General features: G+C 46.5%; 2 protein-coding genes across 11 annotated transcripts in view; one reads left to right on the top strand and one right to left on the bottom strand.

Moving 5' to 3' along the window:
* LOC125948284 (neurexin-3b) overlaps positions 1-15032 on the top strand; it is a 100864-nt gene extending 85832 nt beyond the window's left edge. For 5 of the 8 annotated variants that reach the window (XM_049674215.1, XM_049674209.1, XM_049674206.1 and 2 more), the window contains 7 exons: positions 3782-3929; positions 4024-4781; positions 6598-6776; positions 6855-7026; positions 7120-7352; positions 10806-11124; positions 11209-15032. In XM_049674215.1, coding sequence (XP_049530172.1) covers positions 3782-3929; positions 4024-4781; positions 6598-6776; positions 6855-7026; positions 7120-7352; positions 10806-11124; positions 11209-12533 — 3134 coding nt within the window. In that variant the 3' untranslated portion in view covers positions 12534-15032. The remainder of the gene's footprint in view (positions 1-3781; positions 3930-4023; positions 4782-6597; positions 6777-6854; positions 7027-7119; positions 7353-10805; positions 11125-11208) is intronic. The other 3 variants (XM_049674214.1, XM_049674211.1, XM_049674210.1) reach the window with 3 other exon arrangements.
* The window catches only part of LOC125948283 (transcription initiation factor TFIID subunit 1-like), a 294308-nt gene that overhangs the window by 192309 nt on the left and 83921 nt on the right, over positions 1-18078 (bottom strand). The window lies entirely within an intron of this gene.

Genomic DNA, 18078 nt, shown 5'->3' with positions numbered 1-18078 from the left:
TCTCTTTCTCTCCTCTCTTTCCTCTCTCTATTTATCCAATACCAGCACTCGCCACTCGCCCTTCGATTGGGCTCCGGTGTGTACCGGCGTATTTATTGTGTGTCCGTTTTTGGAGGCAGCTGATGTTTTAGAGCCAGTGGAACGAATCGACGGGACACACTGCCACACACACACACACACACTTGCATATATAGTCACTTAAGCCTTAATTTAAACACAAAACGCTCATGAACATTAGCATAAACACGGTCCACGGCGCGGTTTCGGGATCGATCGACGAAAAACAACCAACCACAGGCACAGGGATTTGGCATTCAGCACGGACCAATGGAAAGTGGACCAATTATGAACACGCAACAGGCGACCTTTAAAACGCGCTATGCCGCTCCCCCTTCCCTTGGCGATAAATTGGGCCAACCCGGGGGCTCAGGGTTCAGATTAGGTGCCCCAGCTTTGGCTTTGGGTTCTTAATTTTCCCATTTTTCCACCTCCCCATGCGAGTGGCGGAATGCTCAATGCAGTTAAGCAAAGGCAAACGTTTTTCCTTGAACAAAACGAACCACCATCGGTCATGTTGCTCCATTCCGTGTTGCTGTTGCTGCGACGATCGTTAGATACACGACACGACGATGGTCTGTTTGCCTAATGACCATTCGTTGCCAGAGCTCCCCCGGCCCCGACCCTGGCCCGGTTGGTTTGTCGGTTGGTTAGTCGAATGTGGTTCTGATGTTGTGTGTGCCCTACTCTATATATGAATAAACTTGCCAGGGCCAGCGGTTTGGCAGTCAGTCAGGCAGTGCATACATCCCCGCATCTGTGCCCCGGCACAATAGTTATGTTGCAAAAGCTGCAGAGCTGCCTAAGACAGACCAAACCGAAGATGCTGGCGTGCGACCGAGATAGAGACATGGGTTTTGGTGCTGCATGCGCACACAATTCGGCTCCACAGCTCAAACTGCATGCTATTCATGCTTCCCCAAACTCATCTTCTAATCACTTGCTACCACTTGCTGCACGATTTACCGATCCCCGTTGGCGAAGTGCGTTGACCGAACCTTACATTGAATTGAGGAGATGTTTTGGACGCACTGAAGCGCCACCTTTCGTGAATGCTGTCATGAACTTTGCCCACACAATCGAACATACTCAACAGGAAGAACCGGGTCCCTGGCTCGTATCCGGAAAACGCCTCCGGAAACACACACACACACACATGAACCACACACTACATCACCTCAAAATGGCAATCACCACTTTGCACCACTGCTAGTCGTGTCTTGCTCCTGATACCTTTTCGTTTTGGGATTGCAACATTCCGTTGTTCCGGTGTTCTGTTTTCAATCTTTGTTTCAATCTTTCGTTCGCCTTCTATAAGCATTTACCATCGGGTGTGCTTTAGTTAGTGCTTTTGTCATTTAGTTCTCGTACGTCATGTTCGGTGACACTCGCGCGAGCTATTGTATGCGCCTCGTATGAACCTCTACAGTGAATGCGAATGCTCTGGTCTTGTACACCGCAAGTGCACTGTTATGGTTATGCTGTTATGGTTTTTCCCCCTCTCGCCATTCCACATCTTATGTCTCAGCATAAGTTGAATTAATACTGCTGCTGCGTATCTAGTGAGCAAGGTGCCACCAAGAAAGCTATCCGTGTTCACATATCGTATCTAGCGTTGTCTATCTAAACCGTTACGCCACCCATATCCATATGCGTCTCTGTGTTCACCGCAGCACCACCCAGCAGCACCCCCAAAACACCCAAACCCATAGCGCTCGTTGTGTCCCCGGTGTACTATGCAACGCAAACGGTGTGCAGCAGCAGAAAATCGCACTCCTACTCGCAACCCCTGTTCCTGAGCTATTTCCTACGCACACCCGCGAGTAACGCGTGATTAGAACGCGTCGATGTCGACGTGAATAGTCCGAGTCCACCTAGCATCAACCCACATCCACCCACGTAGTAGTGCCCACCTGTCTGTCAGCAAGTCTAACAGCACCGCCTCCCGCAGCACTGTGTCGATTCGGTCCTTCTTCATCATCATCTCTCATACACCTCCCACGTATCATCTCACTTCGTCTTGACGCACTCGATCTTCACCATGCATTCGAAATAGCTCTACGGTGTTACGTGTTCCAGTGCCAAATTGCCCGTACAATACAACCGCATCCATCCATCCATCCATTGACTCACACTCCAACCAATACACAGATACGCACACAGACACGCACACACACACACACACACACACACGCCCACACCCTTCGTTAGTTAGTGCGAAATGAAGCAGTTAAGATTCGTGGCTGTTCTATCGTGGCATCTCCGCACTCACTCACACCTGTGCAATATGCGTATGCCCACCACCCACTTAGTGCCTTAAAGCTTGATCGGATTATTAGCGTGTTGGTCCGGCGCCAACGAACCAACCACCACCGGTCCGGAACCAGCCACTCATTATCGAACCGAAATCGTGCACTCGTTATTGAAAGTTTTTTTTTCATCGATCCTTAAATATATCGACATAAATATATACATCCAAACTCCACGTATTTTCGATCCGTCGACACCGATTCATTTACCTGCTTGCCTTAGTTAGAGGTTTGTGTGTGCTTGCCGTTAAGTCGTTAGAAGAACATTAACCATTCCGCATACTTTCCACGGTCCACAGTAGGCTGTCTTTAGTTCACGCTGGAGTTGGCAATCGAGTTGTCATTGGTTTTTGTTTTCATTTTCACTTCTTCATTATCGTTCGACCACAGTCTAGGTTCTTCATTCATTTGGTTGTATACTTCGTTTATTAACTCTGCATTACTTGAGTTATTGGCGTTTGTTTTACATTCACTTCACTATTCGAATTATTCGTATTATTTTGTTCCGTTTCCATTGTTGCGCCCCTTTTACGATACATTTTTATTTACTTTGAGTTTACTTATTCTTTAACTTATACTTTTTCCCGGTTTTAAATGATTCAAACTTTCTGTTTACATTCGATTCGATCGTTGCATATTCCTGTACGCTCGCCCTTTTTCTCAAGCGACTCAGCATCTCCCCTTTTTCACTAGCAGCAACCATTCCGTCCAGCAACCAATCGTTCGCTTTTCCCTTAGGGAACGCAAATTAATCGAAAACCAAAAGCCAAAGCAAATGAATCTGCCGCTCCCTCTGCCCCCATTCCCTTTGCCCCCCCCCTTGCAATTGCAACCACGTGCATCCTAGTCTCACCAACCACCATGCCCTGCCTGGTACGAGTACGATGTTTAGGTTCGATGTTCCATATATTTTTTTGTTTTTGTATTTCGTTCCGTTGGATTTTGCGTTTTGAATGCCTTTTTGCCTGTCTGTCTGTTATGATCCCCACCAACACCACCTAGTTGAGTCCAGCAACATGTCCACGCCCGCCTCTAATCCGAGTTCCTTACTTCAACAACAACAACCACCCCCTTCCTTTTAATATCCCAAGAGCAACAATAAGCAATCAGCAAACCGAAACCAAACAAAAAAAAACAAAAAAAAAAAAAACAGAAATATTAAACCGCTTAAACCCCATGCCCGATCCGCCCTTCCCCTTTTGCCAATCACTTTATGGACATGTTACACGTAGTTCCAGGGAACGAATCTATTTAGCTATGTTAGCGTCCCTGGAGCAAATTCCCCCGGGGTTCCCGGGAGTCTGTGCGGAGCCATTGGATGTCATTGACACTGGATGTCGCCTTTTTTTGTTTCTTCTTTCCCCTCCACGCTCTTTCTCTTCTCTTCCTGCCCTATCATCGCGCCGTACCAACAGCCGAGGCCATCCTGGGACGCCACAGTACGCTGGAGGTGAAATCGATCCACCTGGGTGGGTTGTTCCACGCCGAGGAAGAGATCCAGATGACGGCCGCCATGCCCAACTTCGTCGGACAGCTGCAGGGTTTCGTGTACAATGGACACCGGTCAGTAGAGATGGTTCCCAGGGCTGGAATCTGGAATCAATCCAGAGAAGATTAATTTCAACCATGCTCTCAATTCGTGCATTTCCTTCAACAGCTACATCGATCTGGTGAAAACGCTCGGCCCTGAGCTGTCCTCGCTGCCAACGACCACGTTCAAGCTGACGGCACGTTTCGTTAACTCACCACCCGGTTCACCGTATCTGCCGGCGACATTCCGTTCGAAGCACTCGTACGTCGGCCTTCCGATCCTCAAGGCCTACTCATCCGTCTTTATCGACTTCCGCTTTAAAACGCTCGAACCGAATGGATTGCTGTTCTTCAACGGGGGCAAACGGACCGATTTCCTGGCGGTCGAACTCGTAAATGGTCACATACACTACGTGTTCGATCTCGGCGATGGTGCGATCACACTGCGCGATAAGGCCCGCATCCACATGAACGACAACCGGTGGCATTCGGTCAGTATCCGGCGGCCCGGTCCCAAGACGCACACGCTCGCAGTCGACGAATCGATCGAGATCTACACGGCGAGCGGTAATAATATGCACCTGGAGCTCGAAGGCATCCTGTACGTTGGCGGTGTGTTCAAGGATATGTACACGCGGCTTCCCTCGAGCATTGCATCCCGGTCCGGGTTCGAAGGATGCATTGCTTCGGTCGATCTGGCCGACACTTCGCCGAGCCTAACGGAGGATGCGGTCGTACCGAGTTCGCTGGTGGTGTCGGGCTGCGAAGGACCTACCAAGTGTAGCCAGAATGCGTGCGCAAACCGCGGTATCTGCGTGCAGCAGTGGAACGCTTATGCTTGCGAGTGCGATATGACTTCCTTCACTGGGCCGACGTGCTACGATGGTAAGTGATGAGCGGTAGTTTCACCTCTTTCATTTTTAAAACCAGAGGCATTTTTATGGAGTTTTTTGTGGCGAAAAAACGCTCAGCTCGGTTAAAAATTGGTTTGTAACACGTCAACATATATGGATGTGTTCACACGTAAAAATCGCAACGTTTCCATGGAACTTTTGGAAAGAGCTTTAGAGTTGCTTTCATACGAGGGTGAATCATATATCAACGAGACTTTATTTTAGCAAATTTATTTTTGGTTTAAACGCACAAAAAGTATTTTTCTACATTTTTTCTACATAATCTCCTGATTCCGAAACACATTTTTCCCAGCGGATAGGCAGCTTTTTAATATATTTCTCGTAGAAAGATGTTGGTCGTGTTTGCAGCCAATTGCGCAAATGAGGTTTCATCGTCAGTATCATTGTTGAACTTTTTGTCTCCCAAAATTTCCTTGAGAGAGATAAACATATGAAAGTCACAGGGTAGCAGGTCAGGACTGTAAGGAGGGTGTTCCAACCTTAGTTGCTCCATTTCTTCCCTAGTAGTGGCTGCAAGTGTTTGTGGGCGAGCACTGTCATGAAGAGAACCACTTTCCTTATCAATATTCCCATATTTAGAGGCGATATGCATGTCGGATCTCACTTAAAACATTACAAGAATCGTTCGCATTAATTGTACGACGTCAGTCATTCTCAGTAAGCCGTCCAAAGGATCTAATCTTATGCGCTCTTCGGCAGGTGTGAGGTCTGCGGTTATGGCTCTCATTTTCAACACGATTACGACCCAAACAGATTTTTTAAGCTATGCAACCACTCTGGCTCGCAACAGTGTCTCTTACCGGAAATATGCAGTCAATCTTCTCAAGATTTCGATCAGTTTTACGCCTTCTACGGCGAGAAACTTGATTATAATATGTTGCGCAAATGACGAAGGTACCTCATGCAGCAAAATTATTACTGTGGACACTAATAGTGTCAATGAGGCGATCCAGGGTGCTTTAATATTCCTGACAAACAACCCAACAACTAAAAAAGCGAGAACGTTCTATCTTCGTTTTTGTGACCGTAGAACGAAAAGTCTCGTTTATATTTGATTCACCCTCGTATAAAACGTTTTTTTAACACGTCAGAGTTGACGTTTTATGGCGCAAAAGCTTAAATTCGCTGTGCATTACAGGAGATTACTCGAAAGTTAATCGAAAATACACGAAAAATAGCACCTGACACTTTATCAAACAATGATAAGAAGTTTACTGTCCACGCAAAGCAATGCCAAAACAAATTGCAAATTTAGCCCTTGCAGAATCTGCCACAATCTGTAGATTGTTACAGATCCGAAAAAAACGCTAAATTTTAAGCTCCTTCCATAGCCATGAAACCATGGAAACGATTTGATTTTTATGTGACAACACTTCTATATATTTTGTACGCGTGTTTTTTTAAAAAAAAATACTCGTAAACCGCTGCTGATGTAGGAGCAACTTGAAATTTTACAGATTCTGGCAGGTTCTGAACCGCCGGTGGCATTCTACGCAAACAAACCACAGCGTTGCACTTTAAATTTTTCAATTTCTTTTGGCAGGAATGTGTTGATATTCTGTTAATGATTGCTTTGCGTGTATAGTAAACTATTTATAATGATTTTATTAACCTTCACGTAATCCTTCACGGAATCAAATCATCAAAATCAAACGATTAACCTCCACATAATCAAACAGCATATTTAAGCTGTTGCATTAAAAGCCGTCAACTTTGACGTGATGGAAAACACCTCTGATGGGATACCGCCCTAATGTAATGCTCTTTTCCCATTTGGTTACTTCTAGAATCGATTTCGTACGAGTTCAGCAACAGTAAGGGACTGATACAGTACAACTTTCCACCGGGCCGTCAGCCGGATACGGAGGAAGATAACATAGCGCTCGGTTTCGTGACCACAAAATCGGACGCAGTTCTGCTACGAATCGAAAGCTCCACCACCCAGGACTACATAGAAATGGAGATCGTAAGCATCGGCGTGCTCTCGATCGTGAAACCATGCATGACTTTACACTCGTCGTGTTCGTCTTTTTATTTCAAACAGGTCGAGGGAAACGTGTTTACGGTGTACAACGTCGGTACGCAGGATCTACCGCTAGGTGAGGTCGCGGTAAAGGTGAACGATAACAACTACCACATCGTACGCTTCACCAGAACGGGTGCCAACGCAACGCTCCAGATCGATGATTATAACGTCCAAACGGTGACTTCGATCGGTAAGAAACGCAACAGACGCAGCAGACGTGAAGCAGACTTTTTATGTGATGTTTGTCATGGCAACACCACTACTAAAACTAATCCCATTACAGGACACCAATCAACCGTGTTTACCTCGATGGCCAACATACAGGTCGGTGGTAAGATCGCACGCAATGGCCGATCGCGCATCGAGCGCCCATTCAGCGGTGTCATCGCCGGTCTCTCGGTCAATCGGTTGCGCGTGCTCGATCTGGCGGCGGAACGCGATCCGCACATCAACGTGCGGGGCGATGTACAATTGGTAACTGGCGTTTTAGATAGAAATGACCAAAGAATGCAGCAGGTTAGAACATACAACGGAAAGCAATTTCGTTTCTATCTCGAAGACGCTCTCTCGCTCTCTCTCTCTCTCGTTCTCTCTCTTTATCTATCTCGTTCTCACGTTCTCTTTCTCTCTTCCTCTCTCTCTTTTTCTATGTTGTTTTATCCGGTTTTGTTTTTTGACTGGTTTCCTTTTTTTCGATTCGCGTTCGTCCTGTGGTTTTGTGGGAATGTTTTTCATGTGTTTTGATTTTTCGGTTATTTATCTTTGTAACGGAATTTCGTTTGTTGTTTCGACCGGCACCTGGTTCTGGTTGTGTCGCTTGAGTATGAGTTTTCTCCGTTATTCCCTTTCTTGTACAAACCGTATTTTTGCAAGCAACCGCCGGATCGAACTGCATCCGATCTGTAGCTAAACCGCTAAACTTCCGCGGTATCGATGGTACACGAGCATGTGGTCTAGAGGGGACGCGAGTGCAACGAAGAACAAAATCCTCAACCCTCTTCCTAAATCTTTACTATTTTGCTAAGAAGTTAGTTCATATTTATACTATTTGTGGGGATAATAAACAGACGGCTCGTCCGTTTTTAGATATGTCGAGAAAAAAAGAAACTTCAATCCTCACCTCATCCAACCACACGGCCGTGTTCCATCCAGTGTACCAGGCCAGTTCGGTTACCTTTTTTATGCGTACCGTATGACACGCCGTTTGAATTACTCTTCCTCCCTATTACGTTCGATTTCGTCGAACAACGAACCTGTTTTGAATTGTTCTCTGCTACTAAGTATGGATAGCAAAAATAAACCCCCTGAGCTCATAAAAGCTCTTCTTCTTCTTTGGTACCTTGGAACAATATGCACCACGTTTTGACGTTCGTGTTCGTAATGTTGCGCTTGCTTTACACACATCCTTGAGTTTGCTTCGTAGTGAGTGTTATCGTTCGTTTCTGTTCCCTCTTGTTCTGTTGTGTTGAAATGAAAGGTTGAGCACATTTGCACAGCACCGCTGGCACCAACGTTTTTTCTTTTCTTTTAATGCACCTCTGAGTTTGCTTTATGCTGCGCACCATGTTGAATGTTAACCAGACAGAAAGAACCATCGAGCATCGGTTTGATGCAAGTGAATTGGTTCGCATCGTGTATATACGCTTTACGTTTCATCATCGACTACTACTGGCTTACAGATGGTTCTGCTACACAGCTGACCGGATAACAACGGTTGCCATATTGTTTTTTTTTTTTAGATAAATCATAGTGAAGCACAGCTACACTTTTGCCTGGACTCAGGTCCACAATAGAGAACAGACGTTGTGTAACTGCTACAGGAAAGGATTAACTTGTTAATCCGACAATGGATAAAAATGGTCTCCGTTTGGGAGAAACAGAACTGAATTCCCTCGATCCAGTTTCCGTTCACGTGTTTCGTTTGCGTTCCGGTTTGCTATTCGGTTCCATCCTGATCATAGCTTTTGGTTTACCTTTCCTTGAACTATCCGCCACCCCCTCGATTTATTTGGCTTTCCTGGAGAACCACCACCCCTAAGGGTGCCTCTGGATTCACCCATCTTCCTGCACCAAGGAGCCACCAAGATAGATCTGCAAACTGCGAAAAGTATAGAACGCCCAAAAGGCTTGCCAGCTAAACATTCAATAACAAAAAAAGGCTGGAATGTTGATGTTTTTGTTCTAAAGAAATTAATCAAATCGTTTCAACCAGCTGCAATCGAACAATGTTACATACATCTCTGTATCTCGTTGTCCCTTAAATCCCTCGATCAACAAACCCAACAACATCTACCACCACGATCATGCTCCATCCGTGCTGTCGCCTTGACGCCGCGTTCGCATTCGTGCGTGAGAGCGGTTGGCCTCAAAACACACAGACACACAGCGCTAGAGTCACATGGAGTTGTTTAAAACACGATACACTCGGCAGATACACAGCAGTAACCATGGCAGAGCCCTAGAAAAGGAACCAAAATGTTCCGAATCTACTACCGCTAGGAACAGACAACCCAAAACGGTTCCGTTACATGTGTAGTAGGGCCACGGATATGTCTACCATCGGAAACCAGCATTAAACTGTCCCGCATGGAGCTATTCCTCCCCTTCCATAAGCCATCCTTATGCGGCCCATATACTACATCAATATTCTAGTTCTTTATAAAATATATCTTTGTTAAATGATCTATAATACAGTATTGGTCGGTTGCATAGCAACGCTAAGCAACAAATTTGTTTTATAAATAATTAGGGCTTTTAAACGAACCTTAATAATAGTGGAGAAATAAAGCAAAGGATTTATGAGTGTTTATAGCAATTTGGAGCAGCAAACACAAATTTAATTTTCATTAAAATGACATTGTTGTTAATTAGATAGTATTTCCTCAAACGTTCAATTATTAGTGAAAACAAAAATACCACTAAGTGCATTTGGTTGCATACTGATTAGCTGAAAATATGTACAATGTTCTAAAGTAGAAATACGATTGATAATGTCCTCAAAAACGACCAAAACAACGCTCAAACTGATGGATAAGTCGCCCGAGCGACGAAGCAAGAGCTTCATATTATTTTACGAAAAATGAACAGTGGGATCTTTTGAATACATCAAAACTAAGAAAACGTTTTGGTGAATCAAAAAGAATACCAAACACGTTTTCCATACTCCAATACTCCTAAAATGCATTAAAGTTGGTTTAAAACAAATGTGAGCGAGTACAGGACGTAAGTTTAAATAAATGCACTAGCGCTTTTATGTTATCGACCAACTATATAAATAGTTATGCTTCAACTATTTACAATGGGGTTTATTCCTGTAATGTATTATATTCCTATCTTTCCTGGAAAAGACACCTAAAGACAGATGTATGTCGATATATTTACTGTCTGTGAACGAGATTGGGCTTCTTGTCAATCTATCATCTACCATACCGATTGCCAACCAAATGTTGCCCAAAGACGATACACGTTATTGTTCATTTTAAAGATTGATTATAATCTATAAAACCTAAAAAAAAATTGTTGATGGGAACCCATTGTAATTGATCTAGAATATTGAGCGGGTATGGGCCCTAATCACACTACCCACCGTACATCGAAAGAGCATTCCTTCTTCCCCGCTTCCTTAGACCTGGTAGTGTAGTCATCTTCGTCGTCGTCGTCGTCGTCCTCCTCCTCCTCCTCGTCGTAGTAGGCTTGCGAGTAGTGTTTTCGCGTTAGCACATGCTGTTTTGCACTGCGCTTGTACATCTGCACACCGAATAAATACACAGATAATTATTACACACATCACACGTACACAAACACTTACGCACGCAAAGGTTACCGAGCACGCCAACGGCCAATGCACGCCATTTGGTTCCATTCACTCCATTACTATCCTTGCACCACTATCACCACCACCACCACCACTACAACGTCCACCGGCAGCAGAGGGCCGTGGCTGAGCTGACTGTAAGAATTAAACTGAAGAACTCATCTTCCGATCCATTCAAGACACCGGCCAGCGGTTATCCGGGCGTAATGGACGATCTCATCTTCAGCGGTGCCGGTTCGGGATGCCGCGGTGACGACGAGGACGAGTGTACGCCCCCATTCGAGAACGGTTCGGGTGACGATCTGATAACGCCGGTATACGTTCCGCCGACGAAGCAAACGGCCACCAGCGCATCGTCGGGCCGCGGTCGCCCCAAACCAGGTGAAAAGCTGTGCGATGACGAAGACTGTCTCCATGGATCCGGTAGTGGCGAGGTGACGGAAGTGTTTACCGCTTCCACGGCCAGAAGCTCAGGTAAGAACGGAACCGTAGGTGTGCGGTGGGAGCATTATGTCGCAAAGAGAACTTGTTATGATTTTTCCCCACTTCCCTGCGCAGAAACGAGCCCCGAGATGACGTACACGACGGTGGACTTTGATAAGAAAACGGACGGAACGACCTCCCTGACGACACAGGGTGGCCGTACACCGGTCACCTTCTCTTCACCGGCGCATACAACGAGCGAACAGGACACGACGAGCGGAGCTGCAAGTGGCAGCAGCAGCAGCAGCGGTACCACAGGAGGCAGCAGTTACGGAGGTGTTGGTGGTGGTAGCAGCAGTTACGGTTCTCCAGGAAGCAGCAGTTACGGTACAACCGTACCAATGGGTGGTACTACCGGTTCCGGTGGTACAACGACGGGAACGACGGTCGGTGGACGACCAAGTTACAGCTCCCCCGGTACAACGGTCGGACTAAGCAGTACATACGGTTCGACAACGCAGCAACAGACGCCACCATCGGAAACGACCGTCAGCTACCGTGATCGGGATCGTGATCATGTCCGCGAAACGACATACCCTCAGGCACCGACCACGACGGAAGAGGAAGGATCGATCGACGAGCATCACGAGGAGGACGATGACGTGATCGGTGGTGCTGGTGGTGCTGGTGGTGGTGGTACCGAGGAACACCGGACAACGGTACAGCACACGAACGCGAACGGTGGACGGCGACCGGTGAAGGTAGCGGAACCACCGAACCCCGAACCGGAAACACCCTACCAACCGCATCCGCAACCGCCGTACACACCGACACGCTTACCGAAGCACAAGGGTAGCCGCATTAACTCGGAGGCCGAAGAACGGACGGCCATGATCATCGGTATCGTAGCGGGCGCCCTGATTGCCGTCATTTTGGTCATTCTGCTCGTACTGTGGATCAAATCGAACGGTGACCGTTCGTACAAGGCCGAACACGATAAGAGTGGGCTTTACGGGCAGGGTCCGAGTGCGGCCCTGCTCGGTGGTTCTCACGGTAACTCGGCCAACGCGCACCACTACAATCAACAGGCGGCGCACCAGCAAGGACACCAGCAGCTGCAGCAAGGACACCATCAAGCGCAGCACCATCATCAACCGTCGGCACCGCCACACTACAACACGCACCACTCGAACGGTGGCAGCACACTGCCACTGAACGGATCGCTGCGCCATCATGGACCCAGTAATGGCGGGATGGGCAGTGGCGGTAGCATGAGCATGGGTTACGGTGGTCTGAATGGTAGTGGTAGCGATAAGGGTAGCATGCAATCGAGTGGTGCCGGTGGTGGTGGTGGTGGAGGTGGAGGCGGTGGCGGTGGCAGTGGAGGCGGTATGGGAGGGGCACCGCAGCGCAACTCGAAGAGCCGCAACTCGAAGGACATCAAGGAGTGGTACGTCTAAGTCTACGCCACGTCACGTCACGGCCAGCAGCAGCAGCAGCAGCAGCTAAACGCCAAGTCGGCGCACAAATTTTCACAAAAAGCAAAACAATGACGGCGTTCGACTGCTACGATAGCGATAAGCGAGTAGGAGGAGATGGTGATGGAACTGGCACCACCCGGTCCGCAACTCGCATCTCTAGAACTAGCAGTGGTGTGTGTGTGTATGTGTGTGCACCGGAAATGCACAAACCGGATCGGATCGGATAACCGAGCAGCATCATCTCGGGAATAAAGTGTAAATACGTTGTTGTGGATTGAAAAAGAGAAAGAGAGAGACAGAGAGCAGGACGGATAGGAGCCTAATCCGTTCGGAATCGAAATGTAAATGTGTCAAGAGCGGCAACAATTGCAGCAGGCAACGCCAACCATCATCACACTCACAGCAGCCTATGACAAACAAGCGCTTATTACGACTACTACGACTACTACTACCAGCCGGCCTGGCCGGCTGCAACACGTCCCTGCATTTCCACTCTTTCTGCACATCCCCAGTATCTGTGAATTGCGCTTATCGGGCAGAAATGTTTTTGCGATGTCCTGCCAGGATTCGCAATAACATCACCACAGCACGGCACGACCGCGCACACCACCTCTCGGGCGCACACATTAATTATGATGATGATGATGATGATGATGATCGATGCAATGATAGTTACTAAGCACCGTGCGCTGCTAAGCTCTGAGACATTCTTACTAAGTAAGCCATGGTCCACGACTGGTGTGTATATGTGTGCGCGTGTGTGTGCGTATGTGTGCGGGACTAAACGAAAGTGGAAAACTTTGTTACTAAAAACTATTACTGCACCGAACGTTACGAAAGTGAATCCGTTTCGTCCTTTCGTTCTTCGTTTCTTATGCGCCATTGGCATTGCATAGGGGTTTTGTGAGGAGAGAGAGAGAGAGGAAAGAGGTTGGTAACGAGGCCGTGACGAGGTCGAAGGAGAAGATGCCAGAAGTTTAGAGAGGACTGTTCCTTCGGTGTGCCGATTGGATGGCAATGATATCGTTTTCCGGGCCGAAGGGAGAGGCGATAAAATGGAGAAAAACCTAAAAGCTTTAGTAACCTAACCTAAGAAAAACCAAGCAGCACTGGGATTGATATCGTTGGCAAAGTATGTGGTAAAAAGGGGAGTCAAGAGGGAGGGAAAAGAAGGACACGGTGGTTTAGTACGATAGCTTGTAAGAATGGTCCATGATACGACGACGACGAAAACGATAAGGGAAGTGACTGCCGATGCCCACGGGGGTGTTACTACCGAGAGTTACTCAGTTGCGCTGCTTTAGCATCAACAACTGCGCACGATCGCACGCCACCTGCTGATGCATCAAACATTTCGGACGGCCATGCCAATTGCCTGTGCTGCTACCTGTTCCCGTCTAGCGCCGACGAACGATCCAAGGAAGCGATGCTCGCTACTGAAATGCTCCATCAATCCGCTCAACACGGAGCTGATTGTGGAGAAGGTTAAAGGACACGCACTGATGATGATAAGGCTAGCATGGAGTGTCAAACTCTGTCAGAGACAGAGATTCCGGGAGAGACGGGAAGTAGGATGAACATATTACAACCAATAGAGGGAGAAGAGGAAGGAAAGAAAGAGAGAAAGAGAAAGAGGGAGAGAGAGCGCGCGGGCGAAAGTAAAGGTGTTCCGGTTCCAAGCAAATTGTTTTTTCTGCACAAAAATTTACTCGAACATAAGTAAAAACGTAAGATAAGCCCAGTCAGGCCGGGGGTGGAACTCGTGGCAGTGAAGGAGTACCCCGCGTGAACGGTTTGGGTAATTACAAAGAGGCTAGCTAAGGTATAAAGACACACAGAGATGATATATATATATACATACTATATTACATTACATTATATGAAAAAGAGAGAGAAACGAAACAAAACGACACAAAACAACAACAAAACACACACACATACACCGTACACGAAAACAATCGTTTTGATAACTTTGATTCTGGAACGACGAAAACACCGCGAAACGGTCAGAGCAGGCGCGGTTACTGAATGCTGAAAGGAAGTACGGGTCCCCAAAGCAAGCCTCGTTGGCCTGTTGCTATTTAAGCAGGGGAAATCGGAAGCGCAATTATCACCGTATTACTACGGATGGTATTACCAAGACGATCGCATAAATCGATCAGACAGTGGGTCAATCCGTTCGATGCTGATAAAATCACAATCAGTGATTGTGCGAATCGGGCGGTTGTGGGCCGTTTTGCGTTTTTTCCCTGTCCTTTACATCCGTTCCAGGCCAGTTCCAGGAACACATGAAACAATCGATCCAATCAATTTAAAACAGAGAGAAAATGAGAAAAATGAGAGAGAGAGAGAGAGAGCAGTAACATATACATCCAAAAAATCCAAATCTTGCACCGAATTTTCTATAGTCCTACGAAGATATAAAATGAATTTAACAAAAAAAAAATGGAAAAAAGAATGAAAATTACACTCGATACACTATTTCAGATTGTAAGTGCACCTGTCCCTCTCACTCACTCACCCCTTGTACCTCTCACACTTTCTCTCTCACGCTCTCTCTCTCTCTCTATCTCTCTCCCTCTTGGTCTCTCGCTGTCTCAAACTGTCTCTCTATCACTCTTGTACTCTACAATGCTCGATGATCGATGGTTATAAAATGGAACGCATGAACGAACGAGCGGACGAGTCAGCAAACCACGTACATACCGGACACCAGACGACACCAAACACTCACCAACCGACACACACGCCTCGCTCAAAAAGATATAGCCGATCGTGTACTACAAATGTATAGAAAGAATACCAGCAGGAGCACACATTAGTTCGAACAATGGTGGAAGCAACGCGAATCACCCGAGAACCTGCAAAATTCCCCCCTTCTCCCCTATAATCACGCTCTCAAGGCTGATAACGCTTACGTATATTTACTACAGTTTTACTACCAGTTAGTTTGCTGCAGCCATTTTAAACGAAATTACTACAACAGTACGCGGTATCTAGGTTACATATTAGCCTGCGTCCACCATGAGTTATGCTGAACGAGCGCTGATATTGCATTATGTTTTGCATATTAGCAGCGTTAAAGGCAATTAGAAAGAGACCGAACCAACCCAATTTAGATAAGGAAAACCAATGCCCTAAGGTGCAAGGAAAGGTTGGCAGCAAAAGGAGAAAGTCAAAGGGGAATGCATTCTATCCTGTATCTGTCGAAATGAAGCAACCAATCATGCATATGAACCAGGACAATTTGCTTTAGCGAACAACCGCCACTGTACTATACTACTACCCTCAGCGTTGAACAGACCCGTGAACAACACCATCATCGATCGGATCGCTTTGCGTCACGTGGTAAGCGGCTACAGGAGCGGGAGAGAAGAAAATAAGCCATACGTCATAAGCCAGGGGAAACAACGGAACGGATGGATAGATAAATATACATCTAAACGTACACACCCTACTATACACACATATATCCCTATATATATGGTCTAACATATCAGTTTTTGGATTGGTATCTTTTGTATACACGTGCCCGTTGATGTGTAGCGACGAGAAGTAAAGTGAAGCGAAACGTGCAGCATGGTGTTAGGGGGATGTGGAAACAGGAAACCGTGTTGCAACCAGTTGCTACTCGTTCGCTTCATGACCCTGCGGTAGTAGATTCCCTGATCTCCTTCTCCTCGCATTCAACCGAACCCCAAACCCCGGGCGTAGTTGCGAGACGCAGCTGCAAACACTTCACAGCTCCTACACGCCAGCGAGACTGCGAGAGACACGCGACATTCGAGTCCCGTACTATATGCGATTTTTACACGCCCTTAGATAGGTAGAATCAAATCCTTGCGCCACCGCGACCGGCCGGAATGGACCGATGATATAAGGTCCCCAGGCTTAGGTGGTGCTTTGAGCGCTCCCCGTAGTGTACTACACTTTGCGGCTTTACTTTCGTTTCTCTGACTATTACTCTACATCTCGTCATCTTCTATTCTTGTGATCTGTTTAGTTCAACGCGATCTTCTGGGATGCTATCGTCATCCATCTCGATCGGTAATATCTTTGAAATTCTCTGACAAAAGGCATTGCGGAATCCTTGTTCCTGACTTGTTCGTATCTCTGTAAACTTAAGGTAAACACCGACCGAGGATGAACACGGTACATCGGAAGGTAGGATTTGACTGATGTAATGTTCGATAGTTGCATCCAGAGCGGCCCAGTACTTGTGAAGAGAATGCAGATGTAGACTCTGCATTGCGGCGCAATGGGTGCCATGCAGCAGACGATGGCCATAAGCGAAGAATAGGAACTAAGCCAGAAGTAGACCAGAAAGAGATATCTCTCCGTACTCTATCATCGTGTAGCACAATAGTACGGCCTGATGTGGTTTTTGGTGTTTCCTTTCCTGTTATCCTTTGGCTTTGGATTCTACAATGGACCGGCATCATTGGCTAGCTAGCGCGAGGTGCATATTAAACATCAATCGATCGATCGATCGATTCTAGATCGGATAGCTCGCTTGCACACTGACACTGACTACTATCTTTAGTACTGATCACCATCACACCGGTCGACAGATTGTTCGGTCGGTCCGGACTGTTGTGATAACTACTTTAGTTCACAGTCTCGTTCCGGTCTGCCCAAAAATCACTATCAAAACCCTTACCTGCTGCATTCCCTAAGGCGAATCTCACACGACGTCTAGAAATGAGTAAGTAAAAGAAGACAAACAGAAGAAATAATATGCCACTATGGATACAATAAGGCGTTTAGGTGAAGGGGCTCTTATCAAGAAGAAATAAAAATAGGTACTAATCAGCAAAAACACAAAACGGAACACGCAAACACTGGTTGATTGATGCTTACCACGAGGCACAAAATGGCTGACTTTCTGAGAGACTCCCGTTCGTCCCGTTCCAAAGCAATGGACGAGTGTGTGAGAATGGTGCACCGTTTGTTGCAACTGTTGGTAGTCATCAGAAATCCCCCACTTACTATTAAAGGTAATCCCAAAAAATACTACACAAAACACATACACACACACAGAAACAAACACGCATACACATGATACACGATATGAAAATATGTTAAATACTTTGTTAAGTTGTAGAATTTGTAAAGATAGTAGATCAATGGGATTAACTAACGAGTGTAGATGAAGCACAGCTGATACTGGGAGTAGAAAACAACTAACACACGCTGCTAATTGGGGTGGACCGAGAAAAGAATCCTTCGAGAGCAACGCCGTACAATAAGGATGTTGCATGTGACTGTGTGTGTGTTTCGTGTATCAAATGAATGGAAACAAAATGGGGGGAATTGGGGAGGATTTTTTGGGAGTGGGGAGTGGGGATCCAAATAGATGAACGATAACGAAAAACGATCGTCCATATCCTAAGCGAAAGACGAGGCGCGTGAGCTAGAGTTACGGATATAAATTACTGTTAACGCGCTAGTAGCTGGTTATGTTTGATGTTGGTTTAGGTTGAATGAGTTTCGCAAAAGAGCAGCATCATCACACAGGGGCATA

The sequence above is a fragment of the Anopheles darlingi genome, chromosome 2 (assembly GCF_943734745.1).
Source record: "Anopheles darlingi chromosome 2, idAnoDarlMG_H_01, whole genome shotgun sequence".
Taxonomy (NCBI): domain Eukaryota; kingdom Metazoa; phylum Arthropoda; class Insecta; order Diptera; family Culicidae; genus Anopheles; species Anopheles darlingi.
This window is presented reverse-complemented; position numbering and strand designations above follow the sequence as displayed.